The sequence below is a fragment of the Parasteatoda tepidariorum genome, chromosome 2, assembly GCF_043381705.1.
Source record: "Parasteatoda tepidariorum isolate YZ-2023 chromosome 2, CAS_Ptep_4.0, whole genome shotgun sequence".
Classification (NCBI taxonomy): domain Eukaryota; kingdom Metazoa; phylum Arthropoda; class Arachnida; order Araneae; family Theridiidae; genus Parasteatoda; species Parasteatoda tepidariorum.
Window position 1 is genome coordinate 13,300,610 of NC_092205.1, and position 22,357 is coordinate 13,322,966.

Below are 22,357 nucleotides of genomic sequence, written 5' to 3' on the forward strand. Positions count from 1 at the left end.
ATTTTCGTGGTTTTCCTCTCTATACAACGCAAGTGCGGGTTAGTTCCATCAAAAATGCTCCCACGAAGGCAAATTTCTCGCAATACGTGATCCAGGAGTTCTCTTGTCTTCTGGATTGGATTCAAAATTACAAGAATACGTGTTTGAACATTGGCAGTCGCAAACTGAAAATTCTGTCGGCTGCTCAGCGACAATTAAAAAATAAAATAAAATGTCACTATATGGATAATTTCATTTGTTAATACAAATTGCAGTTATGAGTGACATTTACTGTAATTAATTTTAAGATGTTATTTTAAAATAAATAGCTTTACTTTAAAAGTTAATTATTTCTATGTTCATTTTTTTTCTCACAAACAGGAAAATAAACAGAAGCAAATAATAAAATCTCACGGTTATCTATAAAAAATCATTTTATCATTAATATTTTCTTTTTATTAAATTACATTAAGATTTACATGTGAAGTGTGCTTTGTACTCTTCTTCTGAGTTCTTTCTTGAGTAAAATCAGTTCATTTCTCGCTCCTTCTAAGACACTCTTATTTTCCACCGCTCTTCTTGCCAAGTAAGGTAACACTTCGTCTATCTTACCATACGGAATGGATTTGTAGACTGGTAGACCAACTCTCACTGCATAAAATAAATAATTTATCATGAAATATTTGAAACATTTCTTTTTTATTCTGTGTATATTTTTTTATAGTATATAAAACATGCTAACCCGTTTTAATCTTAGGGTACCTTCTGTTAGATGAAGGTTAGCATGGTCGATAACTACTCTTACCACATAGGTGACCCTCCAGACCGAACACCTATTTCGATAGATAGTTGACATTTAACAATTGACTTGCCACATTGCCCACCTCCTCTCATTGTTGCTTCTCAGTCTCATTTACACACAACGGGATCCTGCACACGCTTGACTTCTAATATCAATACAGGAGCAACCGTGAACTTAATACAGCTCTCACAACAAGTGTTCAAAATCTTATCAACTTAACACAGCTCTCCCGGTTATTCGCAAATACAGCAACTAGTGGTATCCCTTCGATTGAATTCTATCCCTAATAAAATTCTGGTGAAGGAGTATTATGTCGTAACTACCACTATGATTTTTATACATCAATCCACCAATATATAAGACATGCTAACTCGATTCATTCTTGAGATACCTCTTGATAGATGCTCATAAAAAAATAGATGCTTGACGAAAGCTCATTCCCCAAACCCGTATCAGATTTTGAATCCTATAATTGTCATGAGTTGGCAACATTTATTTATGACTGGTAGGTCAAGTTTAGCCTATTTTCTTTTTAGTCAACGTTCGCTATGCTAATTCTGAAAATGGCGCAAAATGTCGATATGAAGAAAATCCATTACAGTCTTGTAGAAATGAAGCGTTCGTAATGTAATTTTTTAATATTTGAAAAGTTGCTCCATCGCTGCATTTACTAGGCACATAAAATTTACAGAAAATTAAAAAATATTAGTAAGTTTTGTTAATTTTTATCTACGTGAAAAAAAATCTTGGCAAATTATTACGGTTTTCTTTCAAAGAGTTCCGACAGGACCAGAGCCGGATTATACCTTTCGTAGGCCCTAGGCATAGCCGTTTTTGGGCTCTCCCCTCCTTTCCCCACTCCTCCCCTCTTTTCAAAGTATATGCTAAAATTTGCGACATTTTGCGTAGTTTGGAATTCGACAGCATAATACAAGATTTCGTTGAATCCAAAAATCGCAAAAAAGTAATATATTAGATCATAAGATTCTGCAAAATAATTTATTACCGAAAAATATTATATTTTTATTTGTATCTTCATAATTTTGTGCAAAATACACTTGTTGTTTTTAAAGCTAAATTATTTTTGTCAACAAATTTTTTTCTCCCAAGTTTTTCGTAGGCCCCTGAATTTCGTAAGCCCTAGGCACGTGCCTAGTTTGCCTATAGGTTAATCCGGCCCTGGACAGGACTGTGTAGGGGTCAGGGAGCTGGCCTTGCATCAGAAAGGTTCTGTGTTCGAATCCCGGACAAAGTCATGGATGTTCTTTCATTCTCCGTACTAATGTGGGAGCAACGTTGATCCACCTAATATGGTGGCCTAAAAGAGTGGCCAACACATCTGTCCTAATACGCCTGAATTGACGAATGTCAATCCATGTGGGCATTGGAAAATAAATCTTTCGAAAAGTTTAATAAATGATAAAATATTTAAGTTTAAAGTTCGTTCTTAAGCCTAGATAATTTTTTACTGCAAGATGGTATTTATAATTTAAAATTATAGTTTTGATCCGAAACTGTAAAGCACTTAAACTCTAGCTCTTTATTTATTTTTATTTTTCCTAGGCGAGTTTGTCTGTGATCGTTACCCTAACTTTGGCAGCTCTTTATAGGTTGCTAAGGCCTCGCTAAAAATAAAATCCCTTCAATTATGGAAGAGTTTTTTTAAATAATGAGCACTAATACACAAGTGTGATGACAAGAATAATTATAGTAGTATAGAATAGTATAGTTAAAGCCCTGGATACTTAGATAAAGTAGCTACAAGCCGGCATCTTGGTAACTGCAACTCTCTTGTGACTGAAACTTTCAATGTGGAAATACTGAGTTTCTATTCTTAAACGCGACTGCGACTTTTCATTGATTAATAATTTCATATTCTTAAAGATAACTTATATGTTTCCTATTTTTTTCTTTTAATTATTTTTTTCCTATCTGGAAATTTACTGTAATGTATGAAATATTTAAAATAATAAAAAAAAATAAAGGAACTAAGTTCAAATAGGAATTAAATCATCTTATTCAAGCGTAGAAATTTCAAATTTATTAATTTGAAAAATATTTAATGTGTTACGCTAGTTTACTTTGAATTCTGTTAAATTACTTTTAATTTGCTTTTAATTAAATGACGAAATAAGGCCGTTGTTATGTATGTTGTTGTAATACCTACAGCTTAATTTTTTCCATGAAATTTAAATTTTTATCCAAACGTGTTTCTTTTTAGATCGCACAAAATCTCAAAAGGTTTTGACGTTCGATAAAAGAAGGCTAATCATAAACCTTAATTCGATTCAATTTCCAGAAAATGTGATTCAATTGCTCTCAGATTCAACTGCCTGAATGAGAAACCAGTCAAGTAAAATTGCTGAATTTCTGATCCAGCTGAGTTTGTAATCAAAAACCCTTTAGTCTTATAACAGGATATGAATATGTAATATGTTAATAACAGAAATGAAAGGTGGGAGGAAATGGTGATATAATATTACTTAAGGGATTGGACACTTGATCACACATTCCATACAATTGACCAAAACAGACACTTTGTAGATCCTTATCCATGTTCATGTCTTCTATTCTGCAAAAAAAGAAAAATCTAATTCCTGAAGTAACTGAGTAATATATGAATGTTTTTAGAGTTTCATTCTTTCTTTTCGCTCTTGTCTTTTATTTATTTTTTATTTGGTAACAAATTTACATTTTTTAAGAATAAGTTAAATAGGAGATGGTAAATAAATTAAAAAACTAATCTTATGTTTATTGAAACTCTAGTAGTTTTGTTGCTAAGATATAAAGAAAGAAAAAATACAATCTATACTTACTTTTTCACAGCAAATTTTATACTTTCTACATTATGACTAGCAATTATAAATTGACACTGTGGACCCATTGTGTAATGTTTGTCTAGTAGAAACGATAGAATTCTGAAGGAGAAAAAAAATAGTACAAAGCATTAAATCTATCATTTATCTAGCTAATTTAAATAAAACAGAATGTTAGAAAACATAAATAGAATCATTGGCAGAATAATACAATTTTTCTAAAGCCTGAATTTCATATTTCTATGTATTTGCTGCTTAAAAAAATGTGTATTTTTATGAAAGGTAAAAAATTAAGTTGACGACTCTTTTTTAATAAATTACCAATCATAAATTAAATACGATGCCTAAAAAAGTGCTGTAGTTGTCATTCATTATGTTGACCTACAAATAAGAAACACATTAGAAGAGATTTTTTTTTTAAAAAAAAACTTTATAGACTGAGCTCTACATCCTCATGCTCAAAGCATATTTCATTTTTATAAAAAATCAATTACAAAAGATAAAACAAATAAATTAAGTCATTTTTCCGAACATTTGAAAGCTCATTCAATTAAATTCACATTAAATATTTATTTATTTACTTTTTTTTGTATCGAGCATTACATTATTAAAACATTATTTTAGTTCTAAACTTTCTTTACTTGAAGGAGACACAGCTATGTAATATTCTGTTTTGTGTTTCCCTTTACATGTGACAAAATTTGCACGTGACAAAATTAAATCAAGTGCTTTTTATGAAATACTGTACAGTGTACCAAAAAAAAGAAGAAACGGACTACTCTGAATAACTTTTGATCTAATGATCAGACCTTCACGTTCTAGTACTCATTCTTAATGGCTCGAAAGGGGGACCTCAAATATGCTGAAAAATAAGTGCAGACGATATTTTAAGTTCAGAAATCAGACACAAAAACGTACTTTCTATGAAGACACATATCTTTTTTTTAAACGGTTTCGGGTTTCTGACCCCCAAACTATAGGGGGTAGCCGAAATCTGAATATGGTCCCAATAGTTTGGTCAGGATAGCGGTCCAAAGTTTGGAAAAAATAATTTTTAGTAAATATTTGCTATTATTTTATTCAATAATGGAAAAAATTTTGAATTCTAAGGTATACAATTTTTTGCATAATTTTAAAGAATATAATTTTACATAGCAAAATGCAAAATTTGAGCAAAATCGAATAAATAGTTAATGAGAAATTAAATTTCAAAAAAGTCATATATTTAAAATTCGATTTTTCAGGAATTATTCGACCGATTTTGCTCAAAATTTGTATTCTGCAATCTAAAATTATATTCTTTAAAATTGCGCACAAAATTGTATACCTTACTATTCAAAATTTTTTTGACCATTATTAATTTAAATAATAATAAATATTTTCTAAAAATTATTTTTTTGCGTGGAATTACTTTTGGACAGCTGAATTTTATAATGTGAGCAAAATTTTTTTCAATTAGCTTAAAAAGGTTTCGAGATATAGCGAAGTACGCAAAAAGTAAAATTAAAATTAAGGAATCCAAACTTTGGACAGCACTCCTGACCAAACAATTGGGACCATATTTTCCAGATTGCGGGTACTCTATATTTTGGGGGTCAGAAATCCGATTTCGGTGGAAAAAAATACATATTCAGAGAAAGTACGTTTTTGTGTCTGATTTCGTAACTTAAAATATCGTCTGCAAATATTAATTAGCATATTTGAGGTCATCCCCTTGAAACATTAAGATTGAGTCCTAAAACGTGAAAATTTGATCATTGAATCAAAAATTATTCAGAGAGGTTAGTTTTTTTTAATTGTTTTTTTATGCACACTGTACATTTTAAAATTCGAATTCAACTTAATTTAAGTGTTCTGATGTAATTATTTAAAAAAAAAACATTTCAAACCGGATATTAATTATGATTCAATTAAATAAACCAGATGATACTGTCCCATTGACTTTTTTTTCTCGTCTATCACTCTAAGCTTATACAGGGGTTTTGCAATCATTATTCTTAGTACACGTGCTTTAAGAATCCTTGTCGAAAATGAAATAAAATAAAGTATACACAATTGGTGCCGTAAATTAAAATTTATGCCAGGAAGAAACGAAGGGGAAAACAAAATCTGTTGAATCACAAGTGAGAAAAGTGGGATGAAAATTAGGCAAAATCAGTTTTATTGCCTGATAAACATTGAAGCTTTTTCTAATATTTGCCTTTTCACTCTTCTCTGTTTCTTTTGGCAATCATTTAGGTTTTATATGATTTAAGTCCCATCTTCCTCGGTGATGATAGGTTACATTTCAACAGTCCTCTAGTTAAAATATTAACTTTACTCTTAATGTGTACACTTTTTTGATTTTAATTTCCTCAAAGATTCTAAAAATACACATTATGTATATTAAGTTAAATTGATAAGACAATAATAAGACTTAAAAATTAAACATAAGTTATTGATAAGTTTTAAAAAAAAAGTTTAATTACGTAATTTTACTAACTCTCATCACTAAGAGTTTACAAATAAATTACAGATGCTCCAGATTAAGTTAATGTTTAACGATGGGGGTGGTAAGAGTATTTTTTCTACCATTAAAAACACAAAAGTGTGCGATATGATGAAAATGTTAACTACCCCTTATCCAGAGCAAACTGAAAGGTGTTATGAAGATTCATAACACCTTTCGCATGAAGCTTTAAATAACGGGTCCATTCATATTAAGTATTATACGGTAATACAAAATTAAAGTTTTAGTATATAACAAATCAATAATATAAAATTGCGGATTTGGTAAATAAATAGAAAAAGAATAGCGGGGCTTATAATGCTGCCCATCAATGCGATAAACCAAATTAGGTACCAAAATTTTCTTTTGAAAAAAAAAATGTTTCTAACTTATTATAATTGTTGCAAGTTGCAGTATAGTTTTCACAAACAGGGTCAGAAATCTTCAATTTCTGTGCACGACTTCTTTCTTGGCTCATGTATGCACCTCGGACCAATTTTGCTCCAAAATGACACCCTAGCTCAGTTACTAACGATAATTCTTCTTTTAGAAGTATCTCAGCGTCCTATAAAAGTACATGGTCGATTAGGAAATTAAATTTTAGGTTACATTGTGCAATGTACAGATGTTAACTTGAAATTTTACAAATGTCAGAAAAATAATTAATTTATGATGGGTACCAAAACTAAATATGCAGGGCCCTCGCTAAGGATTCGCCACCTCGCCTAATAAGATAAAATCATAAATTTGGAGAATAAAATTGTGTTTTGGTGAAAGATTTTTTTCCACTGGAAAGAAAGAAATATATTTTACTTGATCCTCAAAATTACGTCAAAATTAATTTTCCTAAAGAAATCAGTATTTTTTAGTCGATTACAGTAATTTTCGGTAGATGCGCCGCAAAACCAATTAGAATTGGGTCCAAATAATATAAGCCTGAAACAAACTACTGTAAAATAGTTTTCTATGGAAAAAAACTTAATCATAAAAAATTGTTCACGGTATCATGAAACAAATAAGAAACACACACACTTTGTAAATAAAGATGAAAGCAGAGATGTTTTCAATTTACCCTCAAGTAACACTGGTAAGTATTCCATATCACAGAAGCATCTAGGTTGAAAACTGCAACAGCTGCTAGAGCAAGGCAACTCAGGCCAGGATTGAGGTAAGTAATCTCTGCATCCACCAAAACTTTGACGCCTTTTCTTTTTGCTTCCTGAAAAAGCATCATTCAGTTTTAATAGAATGGAACTTATTATAAAGATTTTTAGTACAAAAAAATTATTTTAAAAGTTATAAGGTTGAAAAAACAAAAACTTATATTCTAAAATTTCTACCGGAAAAAAAAAACTGAACGTATTTAGCGTAGTTCTCCATAGCATATCCTAATAGAGATTTCGTACAGTTGTTTTTACAAAACTTCCATTAGTTCAAATTTTTGCAAACGGATCACTTCTCAATTATTTACCAATGCCACCATAAAAACATCAAGTTTAAAAAACAAATGCCCTCTGCTAGCAATGAGATAACTGCAGGTGACGTAGTGTGGTTATCTCGATTCTGATTGGTTGTTGAAGCGTGACATTTGTTTACATTAACAACTGTTCATTCCATTCTATTTCATGTAACCAAGCCTATTGACCATCAGTTCTCTTAAATGATCCATGCTATATTCTTATACGAAGATTATTTCACCAGGATTTCAATTTTTTCACCATATATTTCTTAGTTAACACAAAGACAGATATGAAGCCATGTTGAAGATAAACAAACTAATTAAGCATCGAAGTTGCCAGGTAGACAGAACCAAAATATATCACTGTTACAATAAAATAGATAAACAAATAATAAATCTAAGTTAAGTAAAGGACAGTGAAGAGAAAGAATTATATTTCAATAAATTCGATGTGTGATATGCCTTTTGTATTCATTCTCACTTATGTGAACTTAGCTAGCTCTTAACATGCCCTTTTACTTATAAACGATCAGCCGTTGCTGACATCATACGTCACACGTGTGGGTATACATAGTCCTCTTCTTCTCGAAGGGCAAGTACCCAATTAGAAATGATACTTACGGTGCCAATTTTTTTAAACCTTTCAAGAGCGCGCTCTAAACATCTTTTCTGTGCTTCATCTAGGGCTTCGTCTAACAAAGAATCCTGTTAAAAAAATAAAGCCATGTTGAGTAATTAAATAGATTCTCTTAAAAAAAGGAAAGCAATTCTATATCGTATCCCATTTTTTACATACTTGTAATTTTCCTTCTGACATTCCTTCCGCCAACGCTTTTATCAATGACAGTTTATTATTATGTCCAGCATAAATATTGCCAACAGTAAGCTGAAATGAAAACTATTCTTTAATATCTCTAATGAACTAAATTAGTTCTTTAATTAAGAATTAACTTTAAAACTGAGTATAAACAATAATTAGATATAGCAAAGGTCCTCCGCTTGACTAGAATCATTCATTATCTGTCCTTGGTGGCTAGCACAAGGGCTTAACCAATCAAACCTAATTTTTACATTTTATGTAGAAGATTCATTGAATGTAAACATTCATTGTCTTATAACCAGTTGATGTGATATAGGCATAACTAACGAGGCATGTTTCATCTGTAGAAACGAGAGAAGATGAACCTCAAACTTGGTAGTATCGACTATTTTTTTTTTTACAATTATTGATTTAAAACTGAAAGTAATCGTAACTCAAACTCATAAGAAATCGAAATTCTCAAGGAATTAAAAAAATCAATTTAGGTTTTAATGTTACCGTTGGTGGAGTCTAATTTTAATGGAAAGGACATTCAAATACGCTGTTTGTGACTATTAATAGTTAAATCGATAAGAAAACTAAGCACTTCAAATATTTACTACAGAAAATAAAAATTATCTACAACAGTTCTTTGAAAAACAATTCTTTGTCTTGTTTTTATTGCAATGCGGAAGCTTTAAGAAATGTGGTGCGAAAATTAAATAAACGTGGTTAAAAAAAACATTCTGATTTTTTTTCTTTACATTTATTTTTAATAAATTTATATCTAAATTAACGTGTTTGACAATCCAGCATTTTTTGGGGGGTCAAAGGGTGGGGCTAAAGTAGGCAACATATGCAGCACATTCAAATTTTTACAATGTCAATTTCTAACATTAAAAAAATTACAGGTAAATAAAATAGAGACGTGGTGGCTCAAGGGATAGAGCGCTCGCCTCCCAATGAGGTGACCCGGGTTCGATCCGAGCGATGGCTGGTTGAAACGAATTCCGCACCCGGCTCGCACCGACCGCAGTGCTGACGAAAACTATCCTCAGAGGTAGACGGATCGTGGGTTAAACTCCTTTTGCCGCTACGCTAACCGAGGGAAGTTTTCGTGGTTTTCCTCTCCATGTAAGGCAAATGAGGATGAGTTCCATCAAAAAGTCTTCCACGAAAGCAAATTTCTACCAATACTTGATCCAGGAGTTCCCTTGTCTTCTGCATTAAGTTCAAAATTACAAGGCTACGGAGTTGAACTTTGATAGTCGTAAACTCAAAATTGGGACGGTTGCAAAATGGCAAATAAAATAATGAAAAAAGGACATTTGTTGTACATGCACGTGATTTTTCTTTTGGAGGCCGGAATTTGACCTGTAAAAAAATTCGCATTGATTTTTTTGAATATGCCCAATGGTTCAGAAAGAAAGATCGTGGGCACTCTCTGACAAAATAAATTTTTTTATAGCTGAGTTTAATGGTTTTAAAACAAACTCACGAGCATATCGGCTGATAGAAGGCCTGACAGCTTCAACTGAATCATTGGGGACTTGATGTCTTCAGTGGTGACGATACCAATCGCATTCAATATCCTCTGACAGTTGTTGTTGTAAACAATCTCATCCCTATAAATAATGAACCAATTATAGCCTTTTCGTTGTTTTAACATACCATAGATATACAATACTATACTACTGGCAGTTTAAGACGCTGTGACTGTAAAAACTTACAGTTAATAGCTGCTCAGTCTTTCTTAAATAGTAACGAGAAACAAAATAAATGCAAATGTATAAATACAACAAAATACTCGTTGAAATAAAATCAAATGGTTATCAAGGGAAATTGCATTAACCACACTCGCCTAAGATAGTTTTGATAAGTTTAGGAAGATTTATCTCGTGAGCTATGGGTAAAATACAAATTCAGAAACACATTTAAATTCAAAGTTAAACAAAACCGACCTGCCTTACGAGAATTAGAATAAAATATGCAAAAATAGAAAAAGAAACCCTACTATAAATACTTTGTGGAGCGAGTGTCGACGATGTCTCCATCAATCCCCAGATAGAATCAAAACGTTCTCTTATGAACTATAGTAATTTGTATTATTGTAGTGTTAGTTATACTACATTACTCCCCCTCCAGAGTTTTATTTGTGATAGAATTCGATAAATGGATATCACTAGTTCATTCATTGTGGTTTTTGTGCGTCGCCTGGAAAGCTGTATTAAGATCATGGTTGTGAGAGCATCGCTCCTGTGTTGCAATTAGCAATCGAGTGTGTACAGAAGCCGTTGTATGTGATCGAGACTGAGTAGCAACAGTGGGATGATGACAGTGTCGCAGTCACAAATTGCAAGTCAACAGTTCAGTGTGGACCATCTATCGAAGTGGGCACGTTTCAATCGAAGTGGACGTGTCTGTCAAGATAGGCGTGTACAGATCACGTTTGAAGTACACCAATGTCGGACTAGAATGCCGATTATGTCAGTCAATTCTATTCAGAAATATTTACAGTGTAATAGAATATTTTTATCGGTTAAAAAAATGTTCAGGTTTTTATTCGATCTTCGATTCAAAACATTTTCACAGTTTTAAAATATGAAATTTTCATTGTGAAACTAAAATAAGTAAAAATACTGTCTACAGATTTTTACAAACTTTCGTGGTGGACTATATTAGAGTTTAGTAGCTAGTTTAATAGTTAACTAGTTTAAAATAGTACTACTTTTTAATAAGCATTTTAAAATGTATATAGGTGGTGATTATGGAAGATTCTGAGTAAACATAATTTATTACTATTATTATATTTGGAAAATATTAAACAAATATTCGATTTAGATTTTATTTCTTAAGAATTTCCACCATTTCGGCACTTTTTTTTGTATGTGCAAAACAGTATACAAGATGTCACGTAATGACTGCCCTTAATATTAATTTTTTAAATCCTTGTAAAGAATAAAGTCAAACAGAAATGCTAATAATAGAACGAAAAAATTCGTTACGCAAGAAAAAGGATTACATGTTTCTAAATCATTTTACAAATCAGGGAAAGAAAACAAGAGATATAAAAATAATAAGTTTTTTTTCTCTTTATTGTCCTTTGAGTTTAAATGCGCTCGCCTTGATCAAAGAATCACCTTTAAGCTTCATCCTCAAATAAATTGATATTTGATAGTTTTAATTCCGCCATTGATTTTATTATTCTCAATAATTAAGCGATGAAAGAATTTTTTCTAATTTAACCAATACAGCAGTATATATCCAGTTACAGAATCTAGTGCAAAGGCAGCGCAAACTAGATAGGAAGCGCTACGAACGAGTTATGCCCTGCCATAGTCTAAATTTAAAATAAAAAAATAAAAAAGAATTAAGCCGGTGCTCGGTATCGTCTTCGGAAAGCAAAAAGAAATAACAAACACTATTAGTTCTTTATCAGAAGGAGGGCATGGTGCTGAATCGCTTCAACATTGATTTGACACTGCTAATGTTCATTGATTTTTGACTTCATTTTAACAAAGTTTTTAAAAATACATAATAAGGGCAGATATTGAGGAACACCCAATAGGAGTGTTGTAGGGAATTATTTGATCATTCTCACTTTCCTTCTCCCACATCTTCTTCTAAAGTTGCTGCTAACATCGCTCTCATTCCCGTCCGGGCCAAACTCCGAGTACATGCTCTGAGTTCTTCAGTTGTTTCTCCACCCACAAACTGATTGTAGACAGTTGGTTTGAAGAGAAGACGGAGACCACGAACACCCACTAATTTCTCTGCTGCTTTCATCAGCTATAAATAATGCATTTACATTAGAATCCCTCTCCTTGAGACTTAAACAACGCAACCCTGCTTATTGTTCTGTCTTTAGGAGTGAGTTCATTGCGACCAATATGATGCTATCTTGTCCTACGAAGGTGATTTTAGTGAATTATGGATTTTATCGGACAGCCTCAGCTCACTACAACATCCAAGTGGCTGGTTTCTCTGCTGCAAGCGACGCAACCAGGGTTTCGTTTTTTTTTTTTTTTTTTTTTTTTTTTTTTTTTTTTTTTTTTTTTTTTTTNTGTGATTGTTCCTGTTTTTCAGTGGCGCCATCTATGGCCAGGAATTCGACTTCTGCCACGTCATTCACACAACCACTACCTGTTTATAGGGCGGGTCACATTCACACACAAAGGAGAAAGGACATAGAACACACACAGAGAGAGAAAGAAACATCCATGCCTTGCCCGGGATTCGAACCCAGGACTTTTCTGATGCAAGGACAGTTCCCTACCCCCTACACAGGTCGGTCGGCAGCGTTTCGATTCTGTACAAACTAAGGACAATCTCTGAGAATCACGATGTTTACCTCCAATGGATCCCATCAGACGTGGATATTCCCGGAAATGAGGTAGCGGACAGATTGGCGAAACAAAAGCCGTATGCCCCCTACACACCACTGGTATCATAGGACATCCCCTGGTACCCTGTTGAACATTAAATGTGACCGAAGAGCCCAGACTGGTTTGGCTAGATTTGCAAGTGGCCATCTTAAGTTACTTACTTTTGAGGAAGGCAGAAAAATCTTCTCTATTTACAAAAAATACTGTGTTCAACCAACACCTTTTAAAAGAACAAAGGCCTATGCACGGATTAACTTAGTAGTCCGACGTAAAGAGCATAAACTGCGCAGTGGGGAGAAGTACGAAAGATATCACTGCGTTCGGACAACTAAAGGATCGAATTTCTCATTTATGGTAACTCGTGCATAGGTCTTCTCTTTTCTAGAAGGTGTTGGTTCAACTAGCTTCGTCAAAATATATTATGGTTTGTCTTGGACTTTCCAAGGTGAATCTTACCCCTTTTTGTTGCGGATTTTCTTGAGGTCAGCGGCGTCTGGGGCTTATTATACTTATATCAGATTAAAAGGATAAGCAACAATAACATAGATAATGTGGTCAGAAAAAGAAATTCTTGACGTGATTTGAATTATAGTAGTTAGTAATTTAAAAGATTTCGACAGCACCTTTTGTATAGGTTAAAATTTTAATAGCTCTATGTCGAAATTGATATCCATCCCAAATATTAGAGCAATACAAACATTTTGTTTCCAAAGTTACTAACAGTAATTGGATTCAAAAGAATAATAAAATAAAAATTTTAGAAATTAAATAAAATTATTTTCTGTTAAGATTTTAATTTTTCTAGTTAAGTGTTTGTTAATTTGTTTACGGCATAAAGTAGTTATATTTCGATTGACAATAAAATGGCTGTAAAATATGCTCACATTATTTAAGAAACAAATGCAACTTGCAATCAGGCACAGAGCTCCAATTGAAATTCTAGCATTATAACCAATTGGTAAATGAGTAAAATTTAAATTAACAATATTTACATTACAATGCATTACAATAACAATATACTATTTGGCGATAAATTATTTTATGTATTGATCAGAAAACAATTTAAACTTATACTGTCATCTAGCACAGTGCTCTAGTAGAGATTTGAGAGCTCTAACTAGTCGGAAAGTTATAGAAGTTTCGATTACAAGATTTCACCTTTAAACCTCACTGAAACGCGAACATATAATTAGTTATTAAAATAATATAGTTAATAAAATACGTAGTGATAATCAGGGCTCGAAAAAAACTCAGGAATTTTACCCGTCCCCAAGAACGGCTTGTCCAACAATGTACCCGTCCTCCTTTGAAACTAACCCGTAGCTTCTAAATAAATAGAAGTATAATTTTCTCTTATTTATTAAAAACATTTATATAAATTGCACAATGAATTAGTAGTTACTAGGATTGCATTATACAGTTGTAAAAGAAATAGTAGGTCACTAATAGTAACCTAGTGTTTCTTTTATTAAATACATAATTTCTTTCTTTTATGAAATAATTTAAATGCCAAAGATCAAGTTATTCGGAATGTCAATTTATCCGAGGGTACTGCGTTTTTTTAAATGAATCAAATATGACGTTTGCCAGTTCCACAATCAAGCCAATGATTTATAGAGGTTTCTGCGCAGAAATCTGAAAGGGGATTTTCATTTAGGTAGATGTTCATAATTGCGTTTAACGCTTCTTGTTTAAGACCAGTAAGCAATGTCTTTTTTTTTTTGTAAATCCATTGCTGAAAAGCCCCTTTCAATCGCTGCAGTACTCCCAGACAGAAAGAACATTAATTCTAATACCAAAAATTTAAAATGTATCACGAACATTAACGGGAAAATGGCCGTCCGCGCGGACGTCGGGTTTGAGAAATTCGTGTTCCGCGGGGAATTTTTGACCGCCGAGAACGGGAGGCCGGGCGGCTTTTTGAGCCCTGGTGTTAATGTTAATTTATTCCATTCCTGATCAAGGCGGAAAATTCACATAATTTTTTTTTTTTAAAAAAAGGAATAACATAAAGTTTTTATTGTTACTGAATATGTAATAATGATCCAAGTAATTGTCGGATAACATTGGTGGGACAAAAACGAAAGTTACATTTTTCTTCAGCAAAATAGATAAACAATTCGAAATTTACTTTTTTTCTCTCTTTCTTCTCCGAGTCTGTAATTTAGAATGGTTCAATCATTTTATTAAAACATTTCGAAAGAAGAACTGTCTAATCATGTTTGTAACAGAGTTAAAAAAGAAAATGTCTTATCATATCACTCTTGAGTCCAAATATTTATGTATCAAGTTGAATTGACGTCATTCAGTTTTCATTTTTTATGGAATAATATATTTATCAGTCATGTCAAGTTGTATAATAATAATAATAGAAATGCAGTTACGAATCGCACTCTAAAACTGTTTACAAAAATTTTTTTCGATTTTAATGCTCTCTAAGGAGAACCTGTTGTTAGTACAGTTTATGGCTAACTTCTACTGAATCCTTTTATTTATTTATTTGTTTAATCTTATACGTTTAATTTTAAACTCTACTTAAAGAGCGGATTTTAATTTAATTTAAAAGCATTTTTTCCATAAAAAAGGGATTTTAAGTTAAATTTAAAGAAATCAGGGCTCAAAAGTTTTAAAAAATAGCCATGTTTAACAAAAAAAAGGTCTTCAAAATCTATTGAGCATATAACAAAAAAAAAAACTTTTTATGTTTTTTTTTGTCGTCATATGCCTGTTTAGGCAGTGGGGATGCGATTGTTTCTGTTTTTCAGTGGCGCCATCTATGGCCAGGAATTCAACTTCTGCTGTGCCATTCACACAACCACAACCCGTTTATAGGGCGGGTCAAATTCACACACACACAGGAGAAAGGACATAGAACACAGAGAGAGAGAGAAAGAAACATCCAGACCTTGCCCGGGTTTCGAACCCAGGACCTTTCTGAGGCAAGGACAGTTCCAGCCTCCCACACAGACCGATCGGTACTTTTTATGTTAAAAAAATTATTAGAAAAATTTCTTTTAAATTATTGCAAAAATTGAATGATACATGAAGATCACTCTACAGGGTTTCCCGTAATATTGCGGGCGAACTTGTAGGGGAAGTAAAGCACATAATAAGGATTATGAATTACACAGGAAACCATGACCGGAAATGTCATCTTACGCTGCTAGGGGCGCTTTCCTATTGAAGACATGCTGTTCGTGTACTTTTTGACTTGTTCGTGTACTCTTGACTTGTACTGTTTGTTGCCTTTGTACTTTTACTTGTACTTTGTACTTTGAACTTGTACTTTTATTTTTCTAAAATATTTAATTTCATGTTACTATTATAATTATGTTAATTTTATGTTATTTTAATTTAATGATTAGATGAGCTTGTTCAGTTAGTCACCTTATCATTACGATAAAACAGCTAATACTATACCTATTTGACGGCAGTTTTTGACAGTAATTAATGGAAAACAAGAAATTAAGATAATTTATATAAATTAAAGTACCTGATGTTCAAAGGGATGCGATGTAACAGTTCATGAAAAGAAAGCGTCCCTAGCAGCGTACGATGACATTTCCGGTCTTGGTTTGCAAGGTAATTCTTAATCCTTATGATGTGCCCTACTTCCCCTTCAAGTTTGTCGCAGCATTTACGGAACACCCTGTATAGTTATGAAACCAGATCTTAATTTGATCTTAAATTTAAAATTACAGTAAAAACTTGCTGAAATAAAACAAAAATTTAGGAAATTTAAGAATTTACTTTATATAAATTTTATTATTATTTACAATACACCCTGCGAATTAAAATATCTCTGATGGGAAGAAAACAATCCATGTTATTCGTTAAATCTTTTGCTTGCATCCGATTTTTTGGTTTATCTGAAGCATAAAAATTGTAGAATGTACGCAGACTCAACTATCTCTAATAATTTGAATTCACGAAATANGAATTGACGTCATTCACTTTTCATGGAATAATATATTTATCAGTCATGTCAAGTTGTATAATAATAATAATAATAGAAATGCAGTTACGAATCGCACTCTAAAACTGTTTACAAAAATTGTTTTCGATTTTAATGCTCTCCAAGGAAAATCTGTTGTTCTTACAGTTTATGGCTAACTTCTACTGAATCCGTTTATTTCATTTTATTTTTTTAATCTTATAATTTTAAACTTTACTTAAAAAACGAGTTTTGAAATTTGATTTAAAAACAATTTTTTTTCCAAAAAAGTGATTTTAAATTAAATTAAAAAAAAAATCAGAGCTCAAAAGTTCTAAAAAATAGCCATGCTTAACAAAAAAAGGTCTTCAAAATCTATTGAGCATATAATAAAAAAAGGACTTTTTATGTTGAAAAAATTTCTTTTAAATTATTGCGAAGATTGAATGATGCATGAAGATCACTCTACAGTGTTTTCCGTAATGTTGCGGCGAACTGGTAGGGGCAGTAAAGCACATAATAAGGATTAAGAATTACACAGGAAAACATGACCGGAAATGTCATCTTACGCTGCTAGGGACGCTTTCCTATTGTAGATATGTTGTTCGTGAACTTTTGAGTTGTACTGTTGCCTTTGAACTTGTACTTTCATTTTTCTAAAATATTTAATTTCATATTACTATTATAATCATGTTAATTTATGTTATTTTAATTTAATGATTAGGTGAGCTTGTCCAGTTAGTCGCCATATCATTAAATTGCGATAAAACAGCTAATACTATACCTATTTGACGGCAGTTTTTGACAGTAATTAATGGAAAACAAGAAATTAAGATAATTTATATAAATAAAAGTACCTGATGTTCAAAGGGATACGATGTAACAGTTCATAAAAAGAAAGCGCCCCTAGCAGGGTACGATGGCATTGCCGGTCTTGGTTTGCAAGGTAATTCTTAATCCTTATGATGTGCCCTACTTCCCCTTTAAGTTTGTCGCAACATTTACGGAACATCCTGCATAGTTATAAAACCAGAATTAAGTTAATTTTATCTTAAATTTGAAATTACAGTAAAAACTTGCTGAAATAGAACAAAAATTTAGGAAATTTAAGAATTCACTTATAATAATTTATCGATTTTCATACAAATTTTATTATTATTCACAATGGACCCTGCGAATTAAAATATCTCTGATGGGAAGAAAACAATCCATGTTATTCGGTAAAATCTTTTGCTTGTACCCGATTTTTTGGTTTATCTGAAGCATAAATATTGTAGAATGCACGCAGACTCAACGATCTTCAGTAATTTGAATTCACGGGATAGCCTGGTTGGCAGGGCATTGGACTCACACTCACGTTCGTGAGAACGGGGGTTCGAATCCTGCCAGCCGATGACACCCCGTGTAGTAAAGGTGACTGATGCACGTTAAATCTGCCGGGTCACAAAATCCTCCACGTTTCCATAACAAATTATTCCTCTGTGGGTACTGAATGGGACTGTCCCCAATATTTCGGCTGTATTTCAATATTTCAGAAACCAGCAGCATATTTAAGGCCACTCCCTCAAACCAGGGTTGAGGTTTTGGACGTCCTAAACTAGTTTGGGACGGGACACGTGGATTTTACTGTCTTAAACTGACTAAAACTGTCTTAAAGTGTCCAAAACCTTGAACATTGACAAAAGGTAAAAATTTTATGTGTGTAACCATTGTACACATAATAATTTCATATATTAATAAATATTTGATACTTTTTATACAATTCGCTTTAACTTATTACAGGGAAATAATATATAATAGGAAAAGATTTATAACTTTTAAAGCTCTATAATTCATTGAACAACAAAAGTGAATACCTTATCCTTTAAATATGAATAAATATGCTTTTAATACTGATAAGTTATGTTTTAGCAAAGGATAAATAATGCAATATTAAAAATAATAATAAACTTTTTTAGTAAAATAAAAACTTGTCTTAATTTATTTCTTGTTCAAAAATTAACCTTTTATTTTTCACTTCATTTTTTTTAAAATTGTGATATACTTCGAACAAAAGGGTTTTGGACAATTTTAGAGCGGTTTTGGACAGGACGGTTTAAACCGCGGATTAATCCATTCTGTCCTAAACCTTGCCAACTCTGCCTCAAACCATGAAGGAGTCCTAGAACGTGAAGATCCGATCATTACATCACAAGTTATTCCGTGCGGTCCGTTTTTCATTTTGGGCACTATAAAATAATAATATGTTTAAAAGACATCTTTGCAATCAGATAATCTTACCTCTAAACTGTTGTCTGCAATCTTCTCGACAGAACATAATTGCAATACAGAAATCGCTCGCAGTAATTCCCACGTTGATTTGTAACCAAAGCATTCCTTATAATCATCAAAAGTAATACCTTTCAAGGCCCTCGGAGTAACTTCGTCTGCTACGATTGAAGATTGTAAATGGGCTCTTTGACAGTTCGCCGTGCTCTTCAATCTAGTACAAGGTATTCGAACACTGGTACTACAGTATTGTAGAGACCTCGCCACTAAAACACTCATTTCTGCTTTTTCACTAGATTATATCCAGATTTGATATTGCGTGTTCGATATTTGGCATGCGAGTTGCGACATTGAAGAGATCATCTTTTTACACCATCGATCTGATATGCGTTTGTATTTATTTGTGATTATATCACTGATATGTATACTTTCATATGTTTTTTAATTATTAAAAAAAAATAGAAAAGAAAAGAACGCATTAATAGTATTCCATAAGAACAGGGATGACGTTATCAGAGATATTTTTGTTCTCTCGTTTGAACATACAGTAGAACCTCGATTATTCGAGCTTGTTAGGACCGTTAGTACCTCGGATATTAGAAATCTCGGTTAATAGAAACTGTGTATAAAAACCTTGCCTTGCTCGCAAATTCAACATCTTTTGAAATATACAACAACAGAACGCTTTTTAAATGATAAAAATAAACATGTATAAAGTTATGTTTCACAGCTCAATAAATTTAAAAAGGCAACAACGAGAACTAAATTTAAAAAAAAAAAATTTTTTAAATTATTTTTAAAATTAAATTAAAAAAAATAACACAAATCTCAAAAACTTATAGTATTTTTAAAATTTAATATACATTCAATTGTTAAGTTTACACTATTTCTTATTTTATTACTATTTCTTAAAATATTCTGCTACCTTTGTTGCAAAAGTACATTATAAAAAAAGTACAAGATATTGCATCTCGAGTTTAATAGGGTAATACGGCCACTGGAAACAAAGCATTCTTCCGCGTTGTTGATTTCTCAGGGTGCAATATTTCTTCAAAGTTGAGTACTTTCGGGGGCAGTAGAGTTAACAGAAATGTCGGTGAATCGAGGTTCTACTATACTGTAAGAATCGGCGGGGACAATGTATTGCTAGTTTTTCGTACATGGAATTCTTAAATTTTTGAGAATGAGGTAACTTTTTTATTTTGAATCCGTAGTGTTTCAAGTGGGATAACTTTCTTGACTTTTATAAATCTATTCATATGTTTCTTGGAAACTTACAAGGTGTTTCGTAATCATCACCCTTAATGTATAGATTTAGAATCTGTCAAAACTGTACGTACAGGGTAAAATTAACAGTAGCCACCGGCAACAGGACGACTCAATATAACAAATGGTGATTAGAAAATTGTTTACCAGTTTCTACCTTTTCGACGAAAATGCTCTCCACGTGCAATTTATAATTATTATTCTTTTTAATGTTGTCGTCGTAGGCCATTAAGGTACTAGGGGTGCCATTGTTCTTGTTTTCCAGTGACGCCATCTATAGTCGAGATTTCGACTTCTACCACATCCGTTTATATGGCAGACCCATTCGTACATCCACAGATCGTAATTTTGACCTGAACCAGAGAACCATCAATCTCCACTACCTCTAGAGGCATAATTTGTTACGGGAACATGGAGGACTTCGTGTCGCGACAGATTTAACGGGCACCAGTCACCATTTACAACACGAGGAGTCTTCGAACTCCCGTTCTCATGATCATGAGTCTAGCGCCCTATCAATCTGGCTATCCCGGCCCATTTTTTTTTAATAAATATGGAATTATGAATATTTTACAATATTCTGAAAATAACTTTACTTCACGCTTTCTTCTAAAAATTTTTCTTCATTTTAGAAGTGAATCTTGTCATGCTTACCATATTTTGAGAATTGCTTCATACGAAATGCTTTAAATTATTAATATCAAGTTTAAAAAAAAAAAAATTATTGATATTTTCAATTTTTGAAAAAGTAGCGAAATTTCCTTATTTTTCCTATAATAGTAGAGATAGCAAATTAATACAGAGAGGGGAAAAACAAAAACTCTATAGAATCACTACTGAGAAAGGCGGGTCAAAATCTGTTTAATTGCCACTGGAATTAGAAGCAAGTTGAAAGACTATATTTAGAACTAACTTAAGTTACAAAATCAGACACAAAAACGTACTTTCTCTGAGTAAACATACTCTTTTTCCGACGAATTATGATTTTTGAAGCACAAAATATAGGGAGAAGCCGCAATATGGTCCCGATAGTTTGGTCAAGAGAGCGAGGCAAAGTTTGTTTCCTTTAAAGTTAATTTAACTTTTTGCATATTTCGCCACAATTTATAAATTTTTAAAGCGAATTCAAAAAGTTTTGCACACAATCATAAAATTCGTTTATCCAAAAATAATTTCATGCATAAATATTTTTTAATAAATATTTATTATTTTATTTAATAAAAATCGAAAAACAATGAAATTGTTAGGAAAGTATAATTTGTTACATTTCAAAGAATGTAATTTTATATGGCGAAATTGATGGAATAGTTACTGAGAAATCGAATTTTAAATATGGAACTTATTTAAAATACGATTTCTCAGAAACTATTCTACCGATTTAGTCCAAAATGTCTACTTTGCTACATAAAATTCTTAAAAGTAATGAAAAAATTTGCACACCTCACAATTCAAAACTTTTTCTACTATTATTAAATAATATTATAAATAATTATTAAAAAATTTTTTTTGAGTGGTTGAGGTCACTCTCTTCTTTGAAGTGATATTAATAATAATAATTATTATTGTAATATTATTATATATGTATATTATATTATTTTGATAAGTAGAGCCCGGAAGTTCAGGCAAAATGCCATAAATGCCCTTTTTTAAGCGTTTTCTTCTGAAAATGCCTTTTTCTTTCCTTTTGTTCATAAATGTCTATTTCTGTCTAATTTAAAATTTTTCTGCAAAGCTTTTTGTACTTTTGACCGAGCATAAATTTTGAAGTACAGAAATGGTTGACTGTCATCCGACGTATTGTAATGCATTTATAGAGATTAGGACTTTATTCCTTTTGGGACAACTCCCTCCCTCTGAGGCAGTGGTCACCCTTCGCACTGTACAATGGCTATTCATCTGAGCTGATAGTGTACTCGTGCTTGAGTGAGCAAGGCAGGTGAAAGACATTTTTCTGTCCATGAGATTGACAGTGTTGTTTGAATAGAGAATAGAATACACTTAAAGCTGGAAATGCCATAAAAGTTTTATTTCCTAATATGATCCATCTAACGTGCCTTGTTCATGCATCGCACAGGATAGCAGAGGAAGTAAAAGGTCTCTATCCTGAGGTAGACTCGCTTGTTTCTAGTGTGAAAAAAGTATTTGTGAAAGCCCCTTCAAG

The 22,357-nt window shown here is 32.1% G+C and overlaps 1 protein-coding gene across 1 annotated transcript; it reads right to left on the bottom strand.

Moving 5' to 3' along the window:
• Nucleotides 1-395: 395 nt before the first annotated feature.
• On the bottom strand, nucleotides 396-19,307 carry LOC107456183 (hydroxyproline dehydrogenase-like). The gene is made up of 10 exons (XM_016073970.4): nucleotides 18,943-19,307; nucleotides 11,945-12,132; nucleotides 9,842-9,968; nucleotides 8,341-8,430; nucleotides 8,166-8,249; nucleotides 7,158-7,304; nucleotides 6,475-6,650; nucleotides 3,598-3,699; nucleotides 3,265-3,353; nucleotides 396-630 (listed from the first exon to the last, which is right to left on the bottom strand). The coding sequence occupies exons 1-10, from the start codon at nucleotides 19,207-19,209 to the stop codon at nucleotides 455-457; spliced, it is 1,446 nt and encodes a 481-aa protein (XP_015929456.2). The 5' UTR covers nucleotides 19,210-19,307; the 3' UTR covers nucleotides 396-454.
• Between the last annotated feature and the right edge of the window lie 3,050 nt (nucleotides 19,308-22,357).

Coding starts and splice junctions, on each gene's coding strand:
- LOC107456183 (XM_016073970.4), bottom strand. CDS start 19,209: ATGAGTGTTTTAGTGGCGAGGTCTCTACAATACTGTAGTACCAGTGTT. Junction 7,305..8,165: donor GGTTTAAAAAAATTGGCACC/GTAAGTATCATT, acceptor ATGCTTTTTCAG/GAAGCAAAAAGAAAAGGCGT. Junction 6,651..7,157: donor CTTACCAGTGTTACTTGAGG/GTAAATTGAAAA, acceptor GTACTTTTATAG/GACGCTGAGATACTTCTAAA.